The 12,115-nt window shown below is 41.4% G+C and overlaps 1 protein-coding gene and 1 long non-coding RNA gene across 2 annotated transcripts; both read right to left on the reverse strand.

The window, feature by feature from the left end:
- Positions 1-73: 73 nt before the first annotated feature.
- LOC117732593 lies at positions 74-943 on the reverse strand. The gene is made up of 3 exons (XR_004609611.1): positions 705-943; positions 456-594; positions 74-364 (listed from the first exon to the last, which is right to left on the reverse strand). It is a non-coding gene; the product is annotated as an uncharacterized LOC117732593 (long non-coding RNA).
- Positions 944-3,006: 2,063 nt separating this feature from the next.
- Positions 3,007-7,808, reverse strand: LOC117731767 (probable serine/threonine-protein kinase MARK-A). Its single transcript, XM_034534118.1, has 7 exons — positions 7,524-7,808; positions 5,098-6,488; positions 4,760-4,962; positions 4,406-4,663; positions 4,136-4,316; positions 3,858-4,019; positions 3,007-3,766 (listed from the first exon to the last, which is right to left on the reverse strand). Exons 2-7 carry the CDS (start codon positions 5,996-5,998, stop codon positions 3,675-3,677), a joined length of 1,797 nt encoding a protein of 598 aa, XP_034390009.1. The 5' UTR covers positions 5,999-6,488; positions 7,524-7,808; the 3' UTR covers positions 3,007-3,674.
- Positions 7,809-12,115: the final 4,307 nt, after the last annotated feature.

The raw sequence follows: 12,115 nt of genomic DNA on the forward strand, positions 1-12,115 counted from the left end.
GACCCATCCCGAGCTCTCTAAGAAAACGAGAAAAAAACTCCCCAAAATGGGAAGAAATCTCGGAAGAGGCACTTCAAAGAGAGATCCCCTCTCCTCGGACGGATGGGCCTGTGACTGGATCTGTAAAATAGACAATTGTAGGAACATAAATAATAAAATGTTAGTCAAATTAAAACATCTATCTTTCTATAGTGTAATTTATGTTTAAATGTAAATTAAGACGTGTGTGTGTGTGTGTGTGTGTGTGTGTGTGTGTGTGTGTGCGTGTGATACTATCTCAGCCACGGGTGATTCCTCAGTTGCTCCAGGGTGAAACGCTGATCCGGGTCCGCATGCATGCAACCCTTAAAGAAATATTTGCCATCTGTAGAGAAAGGAGAAGAAAAGGTGAGGTCCTGTGATCCATCGCAACGTGAACTCAAATGAACAGATTTTTTTGTTTATGTTTTTCTTACTTTTGGAAAGCCAACTGGTCTCCTTCAGCTCCAGAAGGGTCATCTCCTCACATGAAGAACAGGACCACTCCGATCTGGTATACTGTCGAGGGTCCCGCTTTGTACTCCTGACTGAACCACTCTGGGGGGAAGTGAGTACCTAAAATATACAGACATAATAAAAAGACAGTGAGGAAGAGCTTTGTTTCAATGTAAAAGTCACCGATGGGTAAAGTTAATAAAGAGCAGGAGTAAAACTGGACTTCTTACCATAAAAGGTGTCATAGGCGTCGTTTTCTCTGCCGAATGGGCCTGTGCCTGGATCTGAAAAATAGACAATAGTTAGAACATAAATGCTATGCATGGGGAAGGTCAAGAGGGAATTCTATAGGGAACTGGCGGAATATTAATTATTACTATTATAGATAAATATACCAGTATCGTATTTGTGGTACTGGTATTGAGGACCTATTGTTCTTAAAATGTTTATTATTATTACCGTACTAGTTTTTGCTGGTTAGCTTGAATGTCGGCCCGCAACATCTACTGCTGCAATGTTTTGCACGGTGTATCGATACTAAAATGGTACCTCGGTACCCGTACGTTAAAAGCAATATGATTTTGCATATTCTTTTAATCAATGCTTGATTAAAATAGCGCGCGATCAGAGCGGACGCACTGTTCCGCTCCATGTCATGCTGTCTGCACGCATTGACTGCAAGGGGAGACAGTATTCATCAATATGTTGCTGTATTAATACTAATATTAATGCCATTTGTTAAGTGTTCAAAAGGCTGGGCAGGAACAAGCTGGTAAAAAGGGAACCATACAGAAGTTTTATTTATTACTATTATGGATAAATATACCAGTATCGTATTTGTGGTACTGGTATTAAGGACCTATTGTTCTTAAAACGTTTATTAATAATACTATATCTGCCCCCTCCCTCTGGAACTCTCTCCCCAAACTCATCCGAGACTGCACTGATCTTTCCTCATTCAAATCGCAAATCAAAACCCACCTGTTCAGAACTGCTTTTAATGTGTTTGTTTTTTATTAGGGTCCGAGCGACTCAGAAAGTCCCTATTTGTTTTATTTGTTTGACCTGTATTTTAGTTATTCTTATTTATTTATTTTTAGCTTTGAGGATGTTATAATTATGTGAAGTGTCTTTGAGTATCATGAAAAGCGCTATATAAATTCAATGCATTATAATTTTGGTCAAATCAAAAGACCGTAGGTATAAAAGCTTAAAGGTATATTGATCAGATCTTTTAAATCATCTTTGACGGGACCAGCCTTTATAGTAGAGAGATTATTTGAGGCTCGCCGCTATAATGGGATTTAAGGTAATGTTTCTCCCGTCGAACAGGGAAATGCCAGAGATTGAACAATGTTACGGTTTGGGCAGCGACTAGGCTCCTGGCCGCAGTCTGCCCATATTTATATTATCGAGGAGAAGATCTGGGTGTGACATGCTGATTAATGTCTTCACATTGAATGATGAACGCTTGAAGTTAAATGAATGTGGAGCGGGCATTTTAGAGATTCACATTTAGTAGTAGAATACCTGAATGTGAGTAATTAGCTGAATATGTGATTGGCTGAATTGTGTATTGATCAGATCTTTTGAGTCATTATTTGAGGCCCGCCGCTATTACAGAATTTAAGGTAATGTTTCTCTCGTCGAACAAGGAAATGCCACATATTGAACAATGTTACGGTTTGGGCAGCGACTAGGCTCCTGGCCGCAGTCTGCCCATATTTTATAATAATTAGCTGAATACGTGATTGGCTGAATTGTGTATTGATCAGATCTTTTGAGTCATCTTGACTGGAAATGATGGGACCAGCCTTTATAGTAGAGAGATTATTTAAGGCCCGCCGCTATAATGGGATTTAAGGTAATGTTTCTCCCGTCGAACAAGGAAATGTCACATATTGAACAATGTTACGGTTTGGGCAGCGACTAGGCTCCTGGCCGCAGTCTGCCCATATTTATATTATCGAGGAGAAGTTCTGGGTGCGACGTGTTGATTATTGTCTTCACCTTGAATGATAAACGCTTGAAGTTAAATGAATGTGGAGCGGGCATTTTAGAGATTCACATTTAGTAGTAGAATACCTGAATGTGAGTAATTAGCTGAATATGTGATTGGCTGAATTGTGTATTGATCAGATCTTTTGACTCATCTTGACTTGAAATGATGGGACCAGCCTTTATAGTAGAGAGATCATTTGAGGCTCGCCGCTATTACGGGATTTACGGTAATTCTTCTCCCGTCGAACAGGGAAATGCCAGAGATTGAACAATGTTAAGGTTTGGGCAGCGACTAGGCTCCTGGCCACAGTCTGCCCATATTTATATTATATCGAGGAGAAGATCCGGGTGTGACAAGCGGATAAATGTCTTCACCTTGAATGATGAAAGATTGAAGTTAAATTAAAGCGGAGCGCGGGAGCCGCTGGCACAAAGAGCCGGCCGCAGGGAATGCTTTTTTTTCGGCAGGAGTTTAAGGATATCCGGCCCTAAGGCGTGCACGGATGGCACTATTACGGGATTTAAGGTAATGTTTCTCTCGTCGAACAAGGAAATGCCACATATTGAACAATGTTACGGTTTGGGCAGCGACTAGGCTCCTGGCCGCAGTCTGCCCATATTTTATAATAATTAGCTGAATACGTGATTGGCTGAATTGTGTATTGATCAAATCTTTTGAGTCATCTTGACTGGAAATGATGGGACCAGCCTTTATAGTAGAGAGATTATTTGAGGCCCGCCGCTATAATGGGATTTAAGGTAATGTTTCTCCCGTCGAACAGGGAAATGCCAGAGATTGAACAATGTTACGGTTTGGGCAGCGACTAGGCTCCTGGCCGCAGTCTGCCCATATTTATATTATCGAGGAGAAGATCCGGGTGCGACGTTGTGATTATTGTCTTCACCTTGAAAGAAATGAATGCGGAGCGCGCATTTTAGCGGCATGAATTGTGCATAACAGCAACATGAATGAACTGACGGTAGAGAGACAGTCACATTTAAATTTGACAGCAGCAAGATGATAGGCTAACCATATCATTGTTTCCTTGTGCTTATTGAATAGAGTGGACCAGCTGATCTGCGCGGCTGGTGTTACGATGACAGGGGGTAAAAATTGATTGTCAGACGTATGAGGAATAAGTGAAGGGCGTAAGGGTTTAAATTTAAATTAAGACGTGTGTGTGTGTGTGTGTGTGATACTATCTCAGCCACGGGTGATTCCTCAGTTGCTCCAGGGTGAAACGAATATCCGGGTCCGCACATATACACGCCTCAAAGAAATCTTTGCCATCTGTAGAGAAAGGAGAAGAAAGGGTGAGGTCCTGTGATCCATCGCAACGTGAACTCAAATGAACAGATTTTTGTGTTTATGTTTTTCTTACTTTCGGAAAGCCATCTAGTCTCCTTCAGGTCCAGAAGGGTCATCGCCGGTGGAGATGCCACCTTGTGTCGCATGAAGAACAGGACCACTCCGATCTGGTATACTGTCGAGGGTCCCGCTTTGTACTCCTGCCGACTGAACCACTCTGGGGGGAAGTGAGTACCTAAAATATACAGACATAATAAAAAGACAGTGAGGAGGAGGAAGAGCTTTGTTTCAATGTAAAAGTCACCGATAAGTAAAGTTAATAAAGAGCAGGAGTAAAACTGGACTTCTTACCATAAAAGGTGTCATAGGCGTCGTTTTCTCCGCCGAAGCAGCTCAGACCGAAGTCGATGACGCGAACTCGCAGAGCGTTCATGCAGGTCTCAATAAGGAGATTTTCCGGCTTGATGTCCCGGTGGAAAATGTGCTTCTCCTGGAGGTCAATGGCTGCATTCACCAACTGCGTAATTATAATCTGAAAGACAAAAAAGAGAGAGTTGAGGGATAAGAGATGCTTGGACATGTTTTAATGGCTGTGACTCTGAGATGACTACAGCAGCTTACCTTAGCTTCCTTTTCCTTCAAGAAGCCTCCTTTGTCGTCAACGTAGTGGCTGAGGTCTACGGCCGGCATCGGTCTCTCCAGCACCAGGATCAGATCCTTGTCCACAACGTACCAGTCCAGTAGGTCAATGTGTGCTGAATGCCGCTCTGATTCGACTCCTAGTTTGTATAGGACCGCGATCTCCATGGGCATCAGGTTCCCATCACTATCTTGGTGAAGGAAGAGCCCTTCGTCTATGTTAACATGCTTGATGGCGACCTACGGGATATACAAACAAGACTTTTTGGTTACACTTCCTGACCGTACTGTGTGTGTGTGTCTGTATGTGTGTGAAAGAACATGTGAAAAACTTACAGGCAGATTATCCTCTCTGCGATAGCCAGCATACACGCATCCAAATCCTCCTTGGCCAAGTTTCTGCTGCAGTTGGTACTTGGCCTTAAACATGGCTGACGGGTCTAGAAACTTGATCTCCTTCTGAACCGGTCCGTCATCGGCGACCGACTTCCTCTTAGCGCTTCTCTCGCTCAGAGCCGCCTCGGGTGCGTTTCTGCTTTCTAGAGATGAGAGAAAAAACATGAAACATGAATTTACTGACATTCACAACACAAACGAAAACAACAAACGATCATTCGATGTCTCTTAAATCATTTATAGATGAATACTAGTTAAAATATGGGGATATAGCTTACCAGTGTCCTCTGAGCTGGATGGCAACTCATCGTCACAGGGGATGGGGTCCAGTCTCTTGCTTTTCTCCCTCTGTAGGCTTTCCCCAGCTTCCGTTTGTTTTCTCTTTAGTCGTCTAGGCACAACACTAATATCCTTTGAGTTGGATGTTAACTCATTATCACAGTTGATGGGGTCCAGTCTCTTGCTTTTCTCCCTCTGTAGGCTTTCCCCATCTTCCGTTTGTTTTCTCTTTAGTCGTCTGGGGACGACACTAATATCCTTTGAGCTGGAAGGTAACTCATTGTCACAGGGGATGGGGACCAGTCTCTTGCTTTCCTCCCTCTGTAGGCTTTCCCCATCTTCCCTTCGTTTTCTCTTTAGTCGTCTAGGGACGACACTAATGTCCTTTGAGCTGGACAGTAACTCATTGTCACAGGGGATGGGGACCAGTTTCTTGCTGTTCTCCCTCTGTAGGCTTTCCCCATCTTCCCTTCGTTTTCTCTTTAGTCGTCTAGGGACGACACTAATATCCTTTGAGTTGGATTTCAACTCATTGTCACAGGGGATGGGGTCCAGTCTCTTGCTTTTCTCCCTCTGTAGGCTTTCCCCAGCTTCCATTTGTTTTCTCTTTAGTCGTCTAGGGACGACACTAATATCCTTTGAGTTGGATTTCAACTCATTATCACAGGGGATGGGGACCAGTCTCTTGCTTTTCTCCCTCTGTAGGCTTTCCCCATCTTCCGTTTGTTTCCTTTTTAGTCGTCCAGGGACGACACTAATATCCTCACAGGAGATGGGGTCCAGTTGCCTGCTTTCCCCCCTCTGTCGGCTTTCCCCATCTTCAGTCTCTTCTCTATTTACTTCTCCAGGGATGACGTCCTTCTCCTCAGCTTTGAAGAGCTTTCCTAATATTTTGCCCATTATAAGAAGACTGCTGAAGACCTTTCTAACACCTTTCTAGTGCTTGTTGCTTCAAGACTGCAGTATATCTAAGGGAACTAACTGAGTGTTCTAGTGCTATAAGTTCTGTGCCTTTGATCACCGTGTTCCAGAATATGCAAATATTTGGATGGAATGCCATGAAATGTGGTGCAGATATCCAAGGTAACCAGCAGAATTCAGTAAATGTACTGCTTTTACACTTATTTTTTGCAGTCTAAGTAAGTCGATTTTACATCATTTCTTAAATTAACCTTTTAACAATGTCCATCAAATATATATAATATGTTCTGTGTTTTGTTTGTATATCTATTCTATTGGTGTTTTGAAGAAAACCCCAAAACTCTAGTCTGTAAATAATACTTTTTTAAAACTTACATAGCCAATTGGAGAAAAGGGATCCTTTAGCGAAGGAAAGAGTGTAATGATTCCCAGGGCGAACTTCTCCTTCTGTTTACGGGAAGGAATCCTCCTTTAGGGTAAAGATGAAAATAAAACATTAAATTAGAATGCCTCACTAATGACTATAGGGCCCCACCTTTGTTAATTTTATACCACGCATTCTGAAAATAATCGACATTCCTTAATATAAATCTTTCAGTCTGAAATGGTTTATAATTTTACAATTCGTTAAAGAAACACTTAATTTCAGTCATATGGCTAGCCAATATGTTGACAAGCTGTCTACGGGTTGCGGCGCTTCAACCAATTTTTGGAGGTGTACTCTTCAAGGACGTCCTCACCTCCAGGTTTTGTAAGCAAGGCATTTTCTACCATCTATCTACTCACATAAGAGAAATGTTTTTAATGTACAATTCAGTCTTCTGGGCTCAAAATAATTTAAACCAAAATAAGACACAAATTGGTCTGTTCAGACTAAGGTTAAAAGGAATTCATTGCACCAAACGAAGGTTTACAAAATAAAGAAATCTGGTAATGAAGCAACAATGTATTATGATACGTAGGCCATGTTAAAGCCAAAGTAAGCAATATAGTCTACATTACTAAAGGGAAGGCCTCATTTCATGAATGTGAATGATAACCTAATTCAATAAATATGTATGGAAAGAAGAGTTACGTAATAGAAAGCTACACAACAGCCAAACCCCTGGGTGGATTTTTACTGTACTAAAATACTTTACTTTGTCAATTTGGCATTCGACAGTCTAAATGTCCTTATACTGGAAAGAAGCTTAATTCAGTTTAGCAATTTTCTTGATGACTTGACTACTGATAGAGATAAAGAAAACAAACAGGTTTTAACTGCACATAACTGTTAGGATCCCTGTCTGCTTTAAGTGTGTGCTCCCCTGTTTTCCCCCTCCTGTCTGTTTTGTTGTTGTGTGCCATGTGCTTAATGTTTTGCTTTTGTCAGCCTAGTCTCCACCCCCGGTTTCCGCCCCCTACCACGCCCCTCTCCTTTGGCTCAGCTGGGTTGCACTAAGTGCTGCCAGCTGATTTAAGGACCACTTGTCACATCATTCCGGTCACCAGTCTGGTTCCTTACCGGCTGTTGGAAACACCTAGTTTATGCCGAGTCCGGTCCAGTTGCCCTCCCGACTCCAGCAAAGGAAGAGAGTCTTCTGGATTCGCTGGACAATTCTGGTGGTTGTTTTGTTTGTTTTATTCTTTGCTGTTTTTCCCCTTGCATTTTAGGAGAATAAAGTCCTCACTTTGAGTTTGAAAACTGCTGCGTGAGCGTGCGTTTGGGTCCTCCACACCACACATCCATAACAATAACGGGCTGACTGATCAACCAAATTATCTATGACAACGCATCTGAAATTGCACACTTTGATTTTGTTAACAGCAGCAGTATGATGTTGGAATTTAGCCATTACCAACATGACAGCGTAAAAGACAAAATAGTAACTTTTATAAGCAAGTTATAAACTAAAAAGCGCCATCAGTCGGCTACTAATGTTTATAGCTGCAATGGCGGACAAACTGTTTTCCAGTTGTGGCAACACTTAACAATTTTAGCCAAACAACCAAGAAAATCACAAGTTAACAGTGAGAGATAGCATATTAATTATCAATGCTTCCTATTCAGCATGTCAAAATAAACCAAAAGTGCCTGCAGCCTGAAGTATACTGCCTTCTTCTGACATCATTAGACAAATAGCACCAAGTAAAATGATATAAATAAATAATGCACAGCACAGAAAATATCTTGGAAGAAAACTGCCACTTAAACAGTGTGCATACAGGAGATGTTACTCACCTGCACTGATGAAATCCAAGTATGTGAACTCTTGCTGTAATCTGATGTACTTCTTTGTCCAGTGGTACTTCACCTTCAGCAGCATGATATCTTGCAGAAACTGCCAATGGTGGAAAAAAACTAGCTGTTCAACTTTCTCGAGGCAAGAAGTTATTAAACATCTCAAGTTAAACAAGTGGTCAAAGTTACTATAAGCTATAAGGTTTATAATATAGTCTCATGTTGTAAATTAAACCACACAGAAAGTCTATAATTACCGTTTTGGGTGTCAATGAGCCACAACCTGCTGCTGTCCTCTACTGTCAGTGTAGCTAGGTGTTTAGCACACGCTCGCGCACATAGACATTGGACGCTGTGTTTAACACGCTAAAAGTTATGGTGCTAGCTGCTGCGTGCACGGGGCCCCGTGCTGCGATAAAGGCGGTGAAGAAACAAGTGCGGCAACGCTCGAGACAAAGATGTCGCGAAAGCAGTAACCCTCGTGACCGTAGTGCCACGGCACAAACTAGCAGTGCTCGAAACCGCAGTGCCAAGAAGCCAGTAACATTAACGTTAAATACTATCGTGCTCGAGACGGCAGTCCCGCAACATGAGCAGTAGTCCAGGCATACTAACTTTTGAAATGGAAAAAAAATGCAACAGAATTTATTTGGGCACAGAGGTCTTCTATGAAGTGTCCTAAATAACATACTAAAAGTCCTAAGAAAATACTGTTGCGGAATTAGGTTAAATATGCAAAAATCCAAGATGGCCGCCATATCTCATATCTCCAGTATCACAAGAGATATTTGAATTATTTAAAATGCTATTATACGGGTTTTAGACATAAGGAATCATTTAGAATAGGTAACGACTTGATTGGATGCAATGGTCATGGAAAAAAATCCAATATGGCCACCAAAAATCCATATCTTATCATATTTTGCGTGCAAATCTTCACCAATCAACAGGTATTGACATTCCTGGGTTCACATCAGAACATACTATGCAATATATTGCTGAAAAAGTGGATCACAATCTAGCCACTGTTGATGGTACAGGTACCTTCCATGGAATGGGTATGATTGCTGCAGTCACTCCTGGAACACGAGCCAAGAAGCATAGTCCTAAAGCAAATGTGACCGCTGCAGACATTGCTGCTGTTTGTCGCATCAACTTTCGGTACTTCAAGATCCCTCCAGCACTACCATATTTTACATATCTACCCTTTGTATTGTTGGAGGCAGAAGATCCAACAACACAGCTAGATGTCTTATGGAAGAACTCACTACTCCTTCATTCTCCAAGACCAGTATGGGCTGGTATGATGCATATGTTGCATCATAGTCAACACCCAGGAAAGGCCTCAATGATGTTCTTGCAAATGATTGATCTTGATCCAGGCGATACATCATGTATCTACTCTACACAGGCCTGCAACGTTTTTTTGGTGTGTAAGTGGGCCCAATTAGAATGTACGTATTAGCCAATTAGAATGTTACTTATTCGCCAAATTAGTGTTATGGATTAGTTTTGAAAGTCCTGTTTCTTAGTTTGGAGAGGTCTGTTTTGTGTTCATATTACTTTTGTTCAGCGTGTTTAAGTGACTTGTCATATCTACCATGAAGTGCAACTTTTCCAACCATTCCGGATCTCCCACCTCAGGATAGGTGAAGACTTTGCTTTCCAGGAAGGTTTTCACATGTTCCAGACAAGCAGCAAACCGTTTCATCACCTCTCCCCTGGACAGCCACGCGGCTTTGTTATGCAGCAGTAGATCTGAATACGCGCTGTCTACTTCAAGCAACGGACAGAACTGTCGGTGGTTTAACCCCTTTGACCTTATTTAGTTAACTATCGAAATGACAATCTTCATCACCTCCATTTATTCCGGGGGAAATATGTGAGCGCACTGTGCTTCCTGGTATAAGATGCAGTGAGACAGAAGATGTTGTAAAGCCCTGAGGCAAATTTGTGATTTGGGCTATACAAAATAAATTGAAAAGAAGTTTCAGGCGCAATTGTGTCCATAGCGCGTCTACAAATACTTTTACGTAAGTACTTTATTCTACGAGGTCACTCTTTCCATCTCTGCAAGTGTGCTAAGGGCACCACTAACAAGTTCTTATATGAGGGTGGATCCTTTTGTGGCAGGGCCTTAAGGGAGGGGGAAATCAAAAGGGAACCAACAACGCCACCTGGGGACTTACAGAAAGAAATATAAGTTTAACAACCCCAAGATATAGTTTGAGAAGTGTTAAGGACACACATTCATTACTGATATTCGGCCAGAGACGTTTTAAGTAAAACAAACCAGAAGTTTATTACAGGAATCAATGAAAAATAATATAAAACAAAACAATTAAAAGCCAAAACATGCAAAACAGAAGTAAAAATAAGCATAATGGAGGCAGCAACACAGGCAACATAGGGGGAGCAAAACAGCAGCAGGTGAACCTACAAATGATAAACAGAGATTAAAAGGTAATTCCATGCTGCAAAATAATACAAAGATTGTGACCACTTACCACCTCACATATGGAGCAAGTATGTGGCAGGACAATAAAAGCATGTCTGAAACTCACCAAGCGCCACCAGTGAGAAGACAGGGGCCAAAGGGGAGTGAGGCAATGACAACAGGTGCCTTTTATAATGCTGGTGCTGATTGGGGCGGAGCCAGCCTGAGGGCTGCGTTCAAAACCCTACCCTTCCTTCTCTGGGGAGCATTCCCTACTACATTTTCATGAAAGGATCCACCCTCATATAGACTCCATTATTATTATCACATGTTGGCTTATTCAGTATAAGCTGGTGTGTCAGTTTTACATTTTTTTTTGTTTTACATATTGATAATGTGGTTTCCATTGGGAGCATTACAAGTTTCAAGCAAAGAAATGTAAAAAACAAGAGAAATGTTGAAGATGGACGATCAAAACTGTGAAATGTAGGAAGTTTAGCACTTCTGTTCACTCAAAACGTTATTTTGAAGCATGCTGTTGGTTATTGGATACTTATAAATATGATACAGTTAAGATAACAAACCAAGTGATCTGTGACATTGAACACATATTATTATTAATATTATTATTCCATTATGCATCGTCTCTGCAGTGAAAAATGCCTAAATGTGACCTCTTGTAAAACCACTGGGAAGCTTGTTGCAGTTCCAAGAAATGGCCTGTAGAGTGCATTCAAACACCACGTTATCTATGGACTGATCTCCCAGTCCACAAACATGAGGAACAATATTAAGTAGCTTCAGAAATAGTGTTTACACGGAGCCATTTATTCTACTTCAGAGATCAATCAGAACAAATGTCCACAGATATACATTAATTAAAAATATCAGTTACTAGCCAAATCTTTACAGTTTGAAAGTTGTACTTAATTAACATATGACACTAAGTATGGCTTTTGACAGATTTCAACCCATAGCAGGGACCACACATTGCTTAATGTCTTCTGTATGCAGAATTAATAAAACATCCATATTAATAAATGTCCCTTGCAGTCAATGTGGCCTTTATGACTCCCTGTTCAACCAACAATGTGGAGACCCTTGGCATATACGGCCCAAACTGTGACTGAGAAAAGGGTAACCCACTCCATAAGTGTCTCCAGCATAAAACAAGGCAATGACTAGAGCAACAACTCTGTGTATGTCATCCCTCTTAAGATTTCATTTTTCACACACCAAGACAACATGTATTTTTTAAGGAAAAACAAAGTCAGCAAGCTATGCTCCTCTTTCAGTGACATACCACTTGTATATGGACACAAGGCTTGAGTTTGACTCCTGGGAAAAGTGATTGATCACCAGGGCAACTGGGCTGTTTGATTATAGATGACATAGTGTCCTAGTTATGCAGACTCAATGACAGTGACTTATCCCAATC

The sequence above is a fragment of the Cyclopterus lumpus genome, chromosome 6, assembly GCF_009769545.1.
Source record: "Cyclopterus lumpus isolate fCycLum1 chromosome 6, fCycLum1.pri, whole genome shotgun sequence".
NCBI classification, from domain to species: Eukaryota; Metazoa; Chordata; class Actinopteri; order Perciformes; family Cyclopteridae; genus Cyclopterus; species Cyclopterus lumpus.

Excerpts from the sequence above, each read along its gene's own strand:
- LOC117731767 (XM_034534118.1), bottom strand. The coding sequence starts at position 5,998 with ATGGGCAAAATATTAGGAAAGCTCTTCAAAGCTGAGGAGAAGGACGTC. Across the intron at positions 4,664-4,759 it reads GCAGAGAGGATAATCTGCCT|GTCGCCATCAAGCATGTTAA; the intron begins GTAAGTTTTTCA and ends TATATCCCGTAG. Across the intron at positions 4,317-4,405 it reads TGAAGGAAAAGGAAGCTAAG|ATTATAATTACGCAGTTGGT; the intron begins GTAAGCTGCTGT and ends TTTGTCTTTCAG.